The 16,030-nt window shown below is 43.5% G+C and overlaps 1 protein-coding gene across 2 annotated transcripts in view; it reads right to left on the bottom strand.

Moving 5' to 3' along the window:
* The window catches only part of mdfic (MyoD family inhibitor domain containing), a 35,772-nt gene extending 30,803 nt beyond the window's left edge, over positions 1–4,969 (bottom strand). The window contains exons 1-3 of one of the 2 annotated variants that reach the window (XM_084050232.1): positions 4,648–4,969; positions 3,368–3,463; positions 430–555 (exon numbers count right to left, since the gene is read on the bottom strand). In XM_084050232.1, the coding sequence (XP_083906358.1) occupies positions 430–555; positions 3,368–3,452 (211 nt within the window). In that variant the 5' untranslated portion in view covers positions 3,453–3,463; positions 4,648–4,969. The remainder of the gene's footprint in view (positions 1–429; positions 556–3,367; positions 3,464–4,647) is intronic. The other variant, XM_084050231.1, reaches the window with a different exon arrangement.
* Positions 4,970–16,030: the final 11,061 nt, after the last annotated feature.

Genomic DNA, 16,030 nt, shown 5'->3' with positions numbered 1-16,030 from the left:
CGTGCGCAGAGACCCGGCCAAGTCTTGGTCATTAAGCTAGAATGAGAGAGCTTGCATGCTAGTGCTCACAAGCCATGCCACAGGGCTCCAATGCTATCTTGATACTTTTATTTGGAAAATGCCAAGCCTAATGTTTTGGTTGGACTGCCGATGGCGCTTCGGAACGTAGAGTACATGCCCTGCTCTGCAGACGCCGTCAGAATGTGACACCTGGACGGGCGAGGCCTGTTTAATGTCACGAAAGCACACAAACGTTGCTAAGCTCCCAGCTCCAACAGTTTGTACATAAGCATATTGTCATCTCACTAAACAAGGTGAATGTGTCAGTCTTTGTGCTGTGTAGCTGGTCACTGTCGTTGTCACTGAAATAACACACACAGGACATCCTGTCATCTACCCACGGCTTTGTTCCAGCTCGTTAACACTTACTTCGTACAGGCTCACAATGGCCAGGCGTCCCCTCTGTGACAGGACTCGGTCCTCCAGTGGCGGCGTCCCTGGGTGATGTGGTTTTGGGTGGCGTTTCAGTTCCTGATGAGTCAGTGTCACGGGCATCTGGGATCAAAGGAACAGACACCGGAGTGAAGGAGCAAAATTGTCTGGACATTAGCTTATGAATGGTGTTATGTTATGTTATGTTATGTTATGTTATGTTATGTTATGTTATGTTATGTTATGTTATGTTATGTTATGTTATGTTATGTTATGTTATGGTGCATAAGGGAGAGAGAGTGACAGAGAAGGGTGACCTATGTGTGTGCGTGACAGAGACAACAGCAATGGGGTAACAGTGGGGACAAGCAAAGTGGAAAAACAAACTCCTGCAGTTGTTTATTTCAATGTTATCCCATTAAAAACGTGACTGTTCTAAATTAAGGGGCATTACAGCCCTTCTTCCAAAACAGATGTAAACTCTTGAGCACGGGGTCAACCTCCACTGCGGACATAATGTCAGAGACAGCGGCTAGACAAGCCAGAGAGGTGCAGGCCTGTGCACTGCTTGGATGTTCTTTTTGCCAGATAAAACACAGGCCCTTGGCGAATATAGTTGCACAACATGGTGGGGCGGTTCAGGTAAAAGCGCCAGATTTCTGGATCTTATTTGCTCTCGTTCTGCTCCCGGGCGTGCTCTACCTGCCAAGCGCTTTTTACAGCCATAAAGGCAGCATTCATCTAAACTGGAAAAAGTAAGTACGCAACGAAACCATGGGCCCTGATAGCTGCGCACAGAAAACCCAAGAGAGACAGCTTCAGTCACTTCTCCTATTCGAATCCTTGTTTTTTGGACATCTTGACACCAGAACTTGACTGGCTCTTGATTCACTGCACAATGCGGCTTTGTTCAGTAAATAAGGCAGCCACAATGACTTTATTCACTGGTTCAGTGCCAGACGCCTGCTCACAGATCCTGCTTGTGGTTTCAGTATGCTGAGTTTCTCTTGTGTTTGGAGCTCTAGTCTAATACTTGCTTCCCCTTGCAAAGATCACAGGAGAGAGAGAAAAAAAAAGGGAAATACAGTGAGCAATGATTCAGCAAAACATTAACAACAGCGTTCACCAAAGCCGGGAGTGTTGATGCATTTGTTTCCGACGCTGCAACGGGCTCTTGTTTTGTAAGCAATGATGGATGGCGGGTGGAGTTGGAACGGAGCACGCAGGCCTCACTAGCTCGAGATAGATATGGCACAATCTCAGCCCGGGGCTGATGTATGGTGAATCTTTAGCCCCGGTGTGACGGCCGAGATCGATGCACAGATGCCTATAGCAGCATCGCCAGTGGTGGCGGTGGCAGCAGTGCTGTGTGATGCATCGCGGTATTTAGTGATCACAGTTAGAAATAAATTGGTCTATTCTCAGTACATCCACAGTCCCCAGAGAGAGAGGGGGGGAGAGAGAGAGGCGGAGGGGGGGTCCAGTCTTAACTGAGAGCGCCTTTTGAAGGTCCAGTGAAAATCCATTCGCAATCCACCAGTCGCACTGATTGCTTACTTTGTCCTACTTTGCTATTTTTTGACAGTGCCGTAATGATACTCAGTATAAATAGTATGGTGAATGGTCCATTGCTTGTTTGAAGAAAAATGAAAAAAGGGGGGTGTGAGTAGGGGGCGTGGGGAGGGAACGCAAGCTTATTTTACATGTGATAATCGCACCGGGCAACTAGAAAGTTAATTAAAAACTATAATTGGCCATGGTTATAGTCGGTTACTTCAATCTTTATTGGGGGAGAGAAGGAAAACATCATGATTCATGGCTAATGGCGCTATATACAGCACAGTAGATATATGTGTACTAAAGCTAAAGGAATAATAATTTCAAAGGAGGACCTTACAAGGTTGTTGTTATTCCTCTTCATGAATGTATTCATGTTGACATGCGAATCGTACTGCTTTATAATTTCATCCAGTGTATACTATTCGCATAAACCCCCGCCCGCCCGCCCACCCACACTACTTGGCCACATAGGCAACATAAATCTAAGTGTTTATAACTATGTTTCCGTATATTCTCAGGCGTGGGAAAAAGTCGTTTGAAAGGAACACAGTGTACACTAACTACAGTAACTCACTCAGGGAGACATGATTCACACTGATGATGATGATCAACAGCAACAAAAGCAAAGCATTATCATCATCAGCTGAGCTCACATTTTAATAGGCCTGTACTGTAATGTCCAATTCAAAACCCAGTTCAGAGAACTGTCCTGGCAAGGGAGCGTATCTACAGTATGTTCCCTGCTTATGACCCTAACCCTAACCCTAAGGTAAGAGGGGAACATAGAACCCAGGGAACATAGGGATGACCCTGCTGGCACTCATTAGTGTAAAGTGACTAAGTACATTTACTCAAGTACTGTACTTAAGTACAATTTTAAGGTATTTTCACTTTACCGGGGTATTTCAGTTTTCAGTACTTTTACTTCCACTCCACTACATCACAAGAGGCAAATATTGTACTTTTACTCCACTACACTTATTTGAAAACATTAGTTAATACTAGTTACTTTGTAGATATGGATTATTATTACAAAACATTTACCACTTCAGCCCCATATACATTTCAGCCATTTGAAAAAAAGCCAATATACAAGCTCACAATGCAATGCGGTGTGAAGCATTGTGAGCTTGTAGATCTGCTATTTTTAAAAGATTTTAAAAAACACACTTGTGAAATGGGACATTCTGCATAATGACTACTTTCTACTTTTGGTACTTTAAGTACATTCTGAATCTGACACCAATACTTTTGTACTTTTACTCAAATAAATGTTGTACTGTACACTTGTAACAGAGTGTTTCTACATTGCAGTGTTGATACTTTTACTTAAGTAAAAAATGTGAATACTTTTCCCACCACTGCTGGCACTTACCTTGTGAGTTGGACAGAAGGGGGTTTGTCTCCTCCTGGTTAGGGTCCTGCTGCCCTGGTGGAGGTAGGACCGTCTCTTTGGACATGAGACAGCTGTCTTGTCAAGTCACCCACCCCCACACACACACATACCCAGCCACACAAACACACACACACACACACACACACACACACACACACACACACACACACACACACACACACACACACACACACACACACACACACAAAGAGACTTGAATAAGTTCCTCCCTTAATCTTCCCTTCAGCGCTGTGTGAAAGTGAACTGGACTTGATCACACCTCAAAAAGGCGCACAAAAAGTAAAGCAACGCGAAAAGGGTGCTGATCAGGTCGGTCGATCACCATATTAAAGCAGTGTGTGTGTGTGTGTGTGTGTGTGTGTGTGTGTGTGTGTGTGTGTGAGAGAGAGAGAGAGAGAGAGAGAGTTGTTGGAGAAAGTGACGTCAATCTGCAGTATGTCGTTAAAACTTGGTGGATTTTTTCCCTTCCCCGTCTGGCTTTACATAAATAAACGTGTTGAACAACAGCAGTGATTGATCGCGGTCAATCAATTCATCATGCGACTTATTAGAGCTAAAAATAACTGATCCACAAGCTGACAACGCGTACGTCAGCTTACAAGTAGATCCGTTCAGTGGTGGAAAAAGTACTCAATTGTTTTACTTAAGTAAAAGTATCAATACTGCAGTGTAGAAGTATTCTGTAACAAGTCCGGGATTCAAAATGTACTTGAGTAAAAGTACAAAAGTATTGGTAATAATGTGCATAAAGTAACAACAGTAGAAAGTACTCTCTCTTCAAGTTATTATAAATGTCTAAAATGTATGTAGCGCGTTGCATCGCGACGCATTGTGAACTTATTTATCGTCTATTTTCAAAAAGCCAAAGTTTAAATAGGGGCGGGCTGAAGTTATGTATGTTTTGTAAAAATCTTCAAAGTAACTAAAGTTGTCAAACAATTGAGGTGCTTTTTACAATTGAGTAAAAAGCACAATATTTGCCTCTGAGCTGTGTAGTGGATTGAAGTACAAATACAGAAAATGGGGGAAACATTCACAGTCACAGTAAAGTAAAAGTACCTCAACATGTTACTTAAGTACAGCACTTGAGTAAATGTACTTTGTTACTTTCCACTGCGCGTCAGCTTGTGTAGATCCGTTAATTTCGGCGAGCGGCGCCGTCGTACGACGGACAACAAGTCAGGATCAATGCTAATAAATCAGAACATGTGTGTTTATTATTATAAAGCAGCCTTTACCTTTCAAACATGCTTCAGCTCTGGCTCTGATCACCCATCCTAGCAGCCCCGCGGTAAAACAACGCTTCTTCCCGGGAAAACTTTTGCCTTAAAGTAGCTCAGGGAAAAAGTTGTGTACAAAACTTTTTTTTCCCCCACGATTACTGCGCCGAGAACAACAATAGATCCCGTTTATTCCAGTTGTCGATGAAGGCTGGTAACCATAATAAATAATCCCTGGGATTTCTCTAGGGCGTGCAGCAACGCTAGGTGGTTTGCTGTGGTCTTTTAGGATACTTGTTGGACTAAAACATTTTCATCATATCCGGATTCCTGCAGCCAGCAGCGAACCAGCACCCCGCCAGATGCACACAGTCATTACACAGCATGCGCTGGAGGGACTGGGCTACTCTGATTTCTTTTTTCTTTTCTTTCCTTTTTCCCCTTAAGCCATGGGTCTTCAACGTTTTCAGGCCAAGGACCCCCTAGCTGAGAGTGAGATGAAGCAGGGACCCCCTTTATAGTGTATAAAATCGTGTTCCAGATTATACTTTTTTTGTTTACTTGGTCTGCTCTTTTTTCCCTCTACACCTATACCTCTAATCAGATCTACAAGCCCACAACGCCTCGCAGCGTGAGGCGTCGTGAGCTTGTAGATCTGCTATTTTTGGCTAAAGTTCTCCTCAGAAGAGGGATGCTAGGGTTCAAGTGGTTATGGTAAAAAGAAGAATCAAATCACACAAAGATTTGGCGGACCCCCTGTAGTAACTCTGAGGACCCCCTAGGGGTCCCGGACCCCCTGTTGAAGACCCCTGCCTTAAGCAGTGGTGGAAAAAGTACTACATTGTTTTACTTAAGTAGAAGTATGTATAATGCATTGTAGAAATACTCTGTTACAAGTAACAGTCTGTAATTAAAAATGTATTTGTGTAAAAGTACAAAAGTATTGGTATCAAAATATACTTATAGTACAAAAAGTAGAAAGTAGTCTACTCATTATGCAGAATGTCCCATTTCACACGTTTTCAAATGTATAAAATTGTATGAAAATCTTTAGAAAATTTAGCAGATCTACAATCTCACAATGCCTCACATTGCGAGCTTGTAGATCAGCTATTTTCAAATGGCGTAAATATATATAGGCCTGAAGGGATTACTGTTTTGTGATAATAATCAAAATATATAAAGTAACTAGTAACTAAAGCTGTCAAATAATTGTATAGTGGAGTAAAAAGTACAATATTTGCCTCAGAGATGTAGTGGAGTAGAAGTATTGCAATTTTAAATACTCCAGTCCAGTAAAGTAAAAAATCCTCAAAAGTGTACTTAAGTACAGTACTTGAGTAAATATACTTAGTTACTTTACATCACTGCCCTTAAGTTAAGTAGCTATTAGCCTACCACAATGTTGAAAAGTCACTTTTTTTCCATTTAGTAAAAGTAACAATTAACAAACTATAGTATCAGTTGTTACTGCATTCAGATTTTTACTTAAGTGTATAAAAGTATTGGTATCACTAGTGGTGGAAGAACTCAGATTATTATTATTATTATTATTATTATTATTATTATTATTATTATTTACTTAAAGGACCATTTGACCCATTTTCAATCTATCCTCATATAAATGATCCCCACTAATGCAATGCTCATTATGAATACAGGATAGGTGGGCACCTCGATGTAAAATTGGCTATTTTGTCCAAAATGTAAAAAGAAAAAAAGGTCTTAAGTATTGTAAAGAATACATTATGTGAACATGCACGGTACATCATTATCAGACTTAATTTTATCCTTCAACTTCTTATGCCCCAAAAAATGACTGGATATACAGCTTTTGTAGCAATTTGTAGCAATTGTATATATAATAAATATTATACCTTAATTGTCGAATGTTTAAGCATATTCTAATCATATACTGTATACTTTACTTTACTTAACAATATTTTCCAAATATTTTACTTTTGGGGGGAAAATTGCCAATTTAACACCACACTTCCTTGGTGCCCACCAATCCTGTTACCCCAATTATAATATGGTACCACTTTTGTCTACTCACTCTGTGTCTCAGTGTAGGTCTATGGACAGTTCAGAAATCCGCCTACTAGTGACATCATCAGTTGGCAGGTATGGATATTTGGTCAACAAGAATACCGGTAATCATAACACATTATAAACGATTATACAATGACTTATAAGGTCAAGTATTTTAATACGTCATAATTGTTGGACATTCACAGACCTTTTTTGGTGTTTTAGTGTATTATCATAGTTGAAATACATTAAAATAATAATCTTATAATGTATTATAATCAGTCTTATAACTCACTATAAGTGGTCATTGTGTGTTTTAAGTAAAGTAATTACATTCCAGAAGGTAATTAAAGCACCCAATGACCACTTACAGTGACATAATAATCATACTATACTGCATTATAATAGTGATTATAATGCATTCAAAAATCAGTGTTATAAGCCGATTATGATTTATTGTAAGTATATTTATAATGTATTATAGACATGGGATGCATATCAAGTGTTACCGTATCATTTTACTCAACTTATTGACATACAAATATATAATACCCAACATAAAATGACTCATTATGTAGAATTCACAATCATAGTATTGGATTATCATTAGTAATGCATTCATGTGTTCTTCACTTTAATTAAAGGCAGTAAAGGTGGGGCTGGTTTTGATTATTTCATGTAGGCTACTGCTTGGCAGCTTAACCTATGTGACCCATTTTGAATAGAGCTGAGTTGTCTAGGATTTTTGCATTATCTGCATTTTCTTTTCTTCATTTCATATGAAAGCAGGGAATCATAGCAAAATAATGAAATTAATAATTAGATTGAGTGAATAGTTTTGATACTACAGCTTATAGAACTGAAGATCAAGTTAAAAATCTTAACCAGAGAAAACACCAATTGAATGGCACACATTCAGAGATAGCACTCTGCTGTCCTACTAAGCTATTTGTCCCATCATGCATAGCGGGGGTTGCATTAATAATAAATCATCATTTATCAGTTAGTGTATGTTTTGTAAATTTGCAAAGTAACTAGTATTCTAACTAAAGTTGCCAAATAATTTCAGTGGAGTAAAAAGTAGCTACAATGTTTGGCATAGTTTGAAATGCAAGATTGTCATTCCAATGCCATGTGTCTGGAGGCGATCGTATGGACCAATTCCAATACACCTTTCCTTCGTTTTAGGCCCAAATCATCTAAAAAATATAGGGCCCGGATAAAAAAAGGTATCTGTTTGAATCCAAGCACTAAAAATTCTGCCATAACAGCCCTATGATGAGCATGCTAATCCCATATGAGAGAACCTGCTCCAGGGACTGACTTTCCAAGTTAGTTAACAGACATGCAGTTCCTTCATGCAGTTAACTAAAATGGTACTTTGGTACAACCTAGAAACAGCCGTGATAATATACACACTCAAACTTTAACCTAGATAACGGCAGTTCTTTGGTCCCTGGGAGATATACAACATCATCGTCTTAGATCCCTCCGTTTCAGTTCATATATAATTCACTTTAGATAAATGGTGCGGGAGGCCCATGCAGTGTCCCCTATATACAGCAAGTCACTGGGCTATTGTTAGTGTAGTGTCTTTCTGATTGCCATCATAGCCATTGAACCCTATTGGTAACAGTATAAGTGAGATTTAAGCCCGGGTAACATGGAAGTGTGGAGGTGATTGATGTGAAATATGCCCTCCCTCATTGACTGGCTGAACTCCATTTTCAGCTCCTAATGCAGAAATCACTCCGGGTCCCCGGCATAATGATTTACGATGAATCTGTGTCAATGGTGAACTCGGCAAACCCTGCGTAATCCATCTTGCAGATATGCCTACCTTCCAACCGCCCCACCCCACCCCACCGCACCTTGCCTCCCTCCCCCTGCCTGCCCACCCGCGTCCCCTCGCCTTGCAACGGGAAAGAGCAAGAGTAAAGCCAGATTTAGAATTCGCCGTATGACTCTGCCGCACGCCGACAATAGCGATATACAAGCTCACAACCCGGCACATCCGCAACGCGTCGTGAGCTTGTGTATCTGATGTTTCAGCGTGCGACACCGTCGCACGCGGAGCATAAATTAGGCAGAATGCGGCACACACGCCCCCCCCCCCCCCCCTCTCTCTCTCTTTCCATTCCGTTTATAAGTGTTGAATCCATTACAGGCCTGATGTGTAATCACAGAGGGCCTCTGTGCACCCTTAGACAGTAATTACCTGGATACAGACACCCCCTCACCCCCGCCATCCCACCCCACCCCATCCCCATCCCCCCCACCCCACCCCGCCACCACCCATTGGAACTCCGTTTACCATCATGCAGTGCTTTCATTCCACCTGCCTATTTGGGAAGCAATGCGGACGCAGATTTTGAGAGGTATGGAGGTGGGAGGGGTTTCCGTTGATGAAAGGTGCGATGGTTTAACCACCACGCGAACTCTAGCGTCGCTACCCGGGTGAACACTATAGGTGAAAATAGAAGATCTACAAGCTCTCAACGCTTGTAGCAACATGACGTGCTGTTGTGAGCTTGTAAATCTGCTATTTTCCGCCAAGTGATTTGGTGTAGAGCTGCGGTTCTCAAAGTCCTGGACCACAGTGACAGTGGTCCAAAATGAGTCCAGTTGCAGTCAGGATGGTCAGTCTCACTTTTTTTTTTCTCCAACCTTTTATTGTTCCAAGGACCCTCTGGGATCCTTGGGTTACGGATCTGTGTACAATGCCATTTGTACACTCTCAGAGTTATAGGGGTCCTTGAAATAAAAAAAAGTTTGAGAACCACTGGTGTAGAGGGGGACCAAAAATAGGGACGCCAGGAAAGAATGGCATTATAGTAAATGAGATTGTGATTTTGCTGCGTAATGGGCTTCCATGGCCATCGATTGAATCGTTTCGTAGCACGACTTGAAAACATGCTGCTTTACAGTATACTGTGTGTGTGTGTGTGTGTCGGGGGGGGTCCTCCTGTGCAGAGATCGTTTGAGCTTCCTGCATGCTCCCGCGAGAACGTGACAGCACCGCAACATCAACAACCACACCGTCTCGTGTTCCTCTCGTCTCCCTTTTCCCTCTTCCCATGCAGTGGTGACACCGCCGTCGCTGCTGACAAACATTATCTTGTGTGTGTGATCATGTGTATAGTGTGCCATACGCACACGCACACGCACACGCACACACACACACACACACACACACACACACACACACACACACACACACACACACACACACACACCCACACACACGCACGCGACCTCCTCCATCTTCTTCTCCCCTCTTCAAAATAAGTCCAAGTGTGTACACACGGCAGGCTGTCACCGCGTGTCAAGCGGCGGTGTTGTCGTTGCATCTGTCGCAGTCACATCTCAGAAGACACGGGGAGAGAGAGGAGCGTCCCTCTGTTGACTTCATCTGTGTTGTTTGGCAGCCTGCCTGATTGCTGGAGTGTGTAGTGGCAGTGGCGGGCGAGCTGAGCGGGGGAGCGAGGAGAAGCGGAGAGAGAGAGAGGGAGCCGAGAGAGCTGCGCGGGGCTCGGCTGCTGGCGACGCACGCACCGCTGACGAGACTAATCCTCTCTAAGCTGGAGAAGGAAAAGGAGTGCTGCCTCTGCCTGTCCGCCAAAGCGCAACACGTTGTGGATGTCTCTGTCCTTCCCTGGGCCTCTGACACTGTTGCCACACACGTGCACATGCAAGTGTTCTGCTGTATATCAACACTGCATGCACTTCTCAACTCAACTGGAGTGTATGAATCACTGTTGCAGTCTCAGAGGGCTTTGATGGCCCACATTGAACCGAGGGAACAAAAGACAACCACTTCGACCAGAGACCCCTCAGTCGAACGAGCCGCGAAAGAAAAGGACAAGACGTTTCACACACACACACACACACGCACGCACGCACAAACACGCTAGCACAAACGCACACATGCACATGCACAGTGACATTTGCATATCGTTGCTGTCTATTTTTGTGCTTTTCCATTTTTTTTCATAAAATTGAACCAATTAAAAAGCGCTTCTGACAAAACCGGCTAACTCCATTGGATCCTCAAACTTTCTGCTAAACCAGCGAAATCCACCAAAGAGGCGTGGAGTTAGCTGGTTTTGCTGACTCTAGGCTCCACCCCCTTTTGACCTCCAACCTCATTGTGAGCTTGGAGGTCCATTCAGCTGTTCTTATCTATGATGAACAAAACCTCCTAACTCCACTTTTTGTTTTGTTTTTTCATTTGCTGAAAGTTTGGAGTTAGCTGGTTTCTGCCCTCCCTTGGGTCCCCAGCAAAATATGCATGCCAAATTTGAAGCCGAGTGGTCTAATGATTCTCGATATACGCAGACACGAAGACACACACACACACACACACACACACACACACACACACACACACACACACACACACACTCACATATATTTGCATAATTTATAGAAATGTGCCATATTATCAGTTTGCCCAGCGTTGCCGGGGTTACTACGCTGACAACGGTCAGCGTGTTCAGGTTTCAGAACCCAGTATGGTCGGGTTATTGTGTGGGTGAAATACGCTCTCTCGCTCCCTTTCACTCTCCCTCCCTCCCTCTCTCTCTCTCTCTCTCTCTCTCTCTCTCTCTCTCGCTCCCTTTCACTCTCCCTCCCTCCCTCTCTCTCTCTCTCTCTCTCTCTCTCTCTCTCTCTCTCTCTCTCTCTCTCTCTCTCTCTCTCTCTCTCTCTCTCTCTCTCTCTCTCTCTCTCTCTCTCGCCGATTGAGCTCTGGTCACATCACATACAACATACAACAGAAACTGTTGCCAACAACGGCGATTTGCGTACTGTGACATCCGGCATGTCCATGGGCATAATCCTTACAGACCGACAGACAGACAGACAGACAGGCTACTTGAATTTTATAGAATAGATGAGATGAGACTGGGTAAAATGGTTTGCATTTCTATAGCATCTTTATCCAAAGTGGTTTACAATGTGTGTTACATTCACACATTCACATGCCTACAGTGGAGGAAACCAGGCACCAACCAGCTCATGGGAAGCATTTAGGGGTTAAGTGTCTTGCTTAATGACAAACACAAAGCCAGGTGGAGCCTGAGATCGAACAGGGAGTCTTCTGATTCCAATATGGCCACTCTACCCCCAGTGCCGCCCGACTGGGGAGGGACTGAGAGTAAAACAAATGAAATAAAAGGTATGACATGCGACGCAGAACTCTGGAAGTTACAGTTGCAGTTACGCGGTCAGCAAATGGTCAAGCCACCGGCATAGCCGGTATGAAACTATTTTAATCCAGTGATCAAAGGCCTATAATCACAGGGCGGACAGTCTGCAGAACAATGTATTTGTTAAGGGGCCAATGTTAACAGTCCAAGTGTCTAGACTAGGCTACTGGTTAATTACGTGGTTCTAGCAACGCCTTCTTTTGTGGTTTGTTTTTGCTAGCCATCTGCATTAAGTTTTTCTTAGGGAGTAGAACTTTCACAAAGAGACGGAGAGAGGGAGATGGGTGATAAAATAAATGCCCTTAGCCATGAGGAAAATAGAGCGCTGAAAGTTAGCTTCCGTCAACCCTCACCTCAGCCGTGACAGTGGTCCAAAATGAGTCCAGTTGCAGTCAGGATGGTCAGTCTCACTTTTTATTTTCTTTCTCCAACCTTTTATTGTTCCAAATGTCAGAGGACACGTACTTTTGTTTGGACCAATTTAAATTGATACTGTGCCATGTGGAAGCGAGGGGAGCAGGGTGTAAATTGATTAGTGACTCATTAAAAACAGCTCTGGTTGTTTCTGTAATCACAACGAGACGCATTACTGTATTTGACTGGTGATGCAAACAAATACCCTGTCCCTTGAGGGACACAGAACGTGTGTCATTGAGTAATGACTCTACTCTGTGCTTTTGTTACGAGCCACACAGCTGGTCTGCACATTTTGGAGGGAATGAAGAGACCACGTAATCGGTAGCAAATGTTCACCCAGGCTGCCCGCAAATTCATAAATATGTATCCATCGGTTATAGAAAGAAAAAGAAAAGAAAGAATGGCAGGTGATTGACGACTAATAGCCTCTTTAAAAACAAAAAGGGGCCGCCCTCGGCAGGTTTTCACGCTAACTCGGGCCCTCGTCATCGCAAAATCCACATGTGAGCCAGGCCTCTGTACCACAGCCAGTGAGAAAGGATCTCAAAATGGCTGCTCCCAGCTTGCAAAGTGCGAGAAACGCAAGATCAAAGTTGACACCCATGTGCAGATAATTTTATGTTACTGACTCTCTTCCAACACCACTTGTACGGCGACTGTGTACTTCCCATTATCCATGAATGTACTGCAACCTACTATTGGCCTTCCCTGCTGCTGCTATAGTTTTGATGATGAGAAGAAATCACATACAGTGCAGTGGAACACGGTGCTATGTGGATCAGAGCGAAGTTGTAAATACAGATGGGACAATGAGGACCGCACTCACACACAAACCCGTCCCACACATGGCATGCAACATACATGCAGCAGGTCACATCCCTTGAATGTGAACATCAGTAGGTTGGACTCACACGCTACCTAAGGTTCCAAAACCTAGCTGTATGGAAGGTTATGATGTAGACTCAAGCAGTCAAAACATTTACTGTGCTGGAATAAAGCTGGGTTTGGAGCATTTGTAGCACAAGTCATTTGGAGCATTTGGAGCACAAGTCACGTCATAGCTATTTATTTTCATCATCTTTGTCTGCGCATTGCGCACCATAAACATGTGTAGGCGTGACACTAAATGTCACATGTTTTTTGGACACTATGTGAACATACACATGCACACACACGCAGTTCTACACGAAAACACATGCAACAGACACACTTGCATGTAATCTCTCTTTGGCTCTCTCTTCCACACACAGACAGAGTTATTGTACTGTAGTGATTCACAACGTTTTTAAAACATAGTTTGATATGCATTAGGACACAGACCCCCATTTTGGCCCGATTTTTATTCCTGGGACCCCAATCTACACTGTAACCTCAGTATTAATTTAACTCTGAGAGTGTATAGATGGAACCAAAATGGTTAAAAACCCATAAGGGTCCAAATTTGGCACCTAACTATCAATAATGTAGCCGGAGATCTCCTGGAACCCCATCAAGGACCCCTGGGGGTACCATGCAGGATCTCACTTTGAGAACCATTGCAGTACAGAGAACGTACACACCCGTCCCTCTGTTACGCATCTCCCGTGTCATTCTCTCAGTTTCCAGTGCTGTGACAGAGTTGTAACACATGGCACAAACATGTCACTGGAAGCCCGCCACTGCGGGAGTGTGTGAGTTACACACTACTGTGCATCTACAGTACACATGACTCTAGGTTACACACACACACACACACACACACACACACACACACACACACACACACACACACACACACACACACACACACACACACACACACACACACACACACACACACACACACACACACACTTTCACTTGCCAGGCCATGTCACCAAAGCATCAACAGAGACATGATTGAACTGTCTGCTCTCGATGCGATGTCAGAGTAGCCTATAGAGATCATTTATAGCAGTGCGGTGTGATAGCATCGCTTGATGTTGTCGAGAGATGTTCATGACAGGCCAGAATGGGAGTCATTATCACTTTACTTGTCATGTGCAATTAAGTAAATGTCATGGCAATATCGGTACAGACACAACTCAACAATTGTGGCACATGGTGAGACATGTACCGCAAAGGGCCAGTGGGGGGCAATATAACAGACACACGGTGTATGCATCACTTATGATATTTATATCACTATACATATTTTCAAGTGCAAAGTTGCAGTCATTACAAAATGTGTGTGTGTGTGTGTGTGTGTGTGGGGGGGGGGGGGGGGGGGGGGGGGGGGGGGGGTTAGTTTCATACTTTGACTTTTTGTATTTCAGAACTTATTGCATCTTCTCTGCATTCACAATCCCACAGTTGCAGGCATATTATAAAGATGGCGATGAAGGAATTTGAGGACTTTAACTTTTCAGAAAGAGCAGAACTTTTTCTCTTCCCTTCCTTGCCTCCTTTGTTGTTGTCAACTATGAAATGATCATCAAAAAATGTCTGACTATTTGTATTCCTGTGATCCAGATTTGTGATTAGCATAAATCCTAAACCAAGATAAAGCGACACTGGCTGAAAACGCAGTGGGATCCTTATTTGCGAAGGCGTCGTGTGACGCCACATAGACCCTGCGTCCTGCTTTGAGCTTGTTCACGCCATGCCAACTCATACCCCCAGAGTCCTGTTAGTGAGGCCACCCCTGGGGTGGAGGCATATCAAATTGTACCCCCCACACACACACACACTCACACATGCACATTCATGCACACAAACACACATGCATGAATACACATACCCGAGCATGCACAGATTCACACACAGTATACACTCACACGCACGCGTACACGCACGCACACGAACACACACAGTCCACAAACATACCTATTCCTTGATTAATTGGCTGCCCTGTCTAAAGCTTCCCAGATTAAGCCTTGACACAGGCTATAATTAAATAAAGCAAATTCAGGAAGTGTTTGAAATCTCTCGTTTCCCTGAACAGAAATGTGAGTTTTAATTTACCTCATACCGAGCTGGGCTGCGATCACCTGCAGAGAGCCCAATCCACTGTGCATCGCTCTGCGCATGATGTCTGGCTTGGACAGAGAGCGTGTCGTTAAAATAAACCCCCAATGCCAATTTATGGAACAGCGGTCAAATATTTATCCAGTTGATGAGCTGTGCCGCGTGTTCTTCCCCCACAATAATTAAAGACAAACGCGAGTGAAAGGTGAGCGGCAGCCATGACTTCACTTCACAATGGCATCCAGATGGCCTTGTTTGAATGGGCTTCGCGGCAGTGTACACTACAACTGTAGAGTCGTGCATTATTACGTCCTGTGTCATGTATTGTCAGTGAAGAAGAGGCGCATGTGAGGTAGACTCACATGTTTTCTTTTTCCTGTAAGCAATCAGTCAGCCAGACTGCATAGGGCTCGGCGTTATGGACAACTATCACAATCTTTTTCAACAAATACCACAATATCAATATGGTGACAATAATATCACAAGCTTGTAGGTCAGCTATCCCACTCAATGGTGTTGAAAGGTACAGTCACTACAGAAGGAGTGCTACGGTAAGCGCTGAAAGCACCTATGGTGCAAGTAGGCCTACGTGCGCATACATGTGTGCATGCATTAGCGGGCGGTAGCTTCGTTTAATGGACATACGTTTTGGGGTTTGAAAACATGGTCACCCAATGCATGTTGTGATGCACCATTGGTAGGCTTCAGTACTTAATGCTGGCGTAACTTGTTTATCTGAGCGAATGTGACCTCCTCAA

This window comes from Gymnoscopelus microlampas, assembly GCF_963454915.1.
Source record: "Gymnoscopelus microlampas genome assembly, chromosome: 23".
Lineage (NCBI taxonomy): Eukaryota > Metazoa > Chordata > Actinopteri > Myctophiformes > Myctophidae > Gymnoscopelus > Gymnoscopelus microlampas.
The sequence above is the reverse complement of the archived record's forward strand: the minus strand, read 5'-3'. Positions and strand labels throughout refer to the sequence as shown.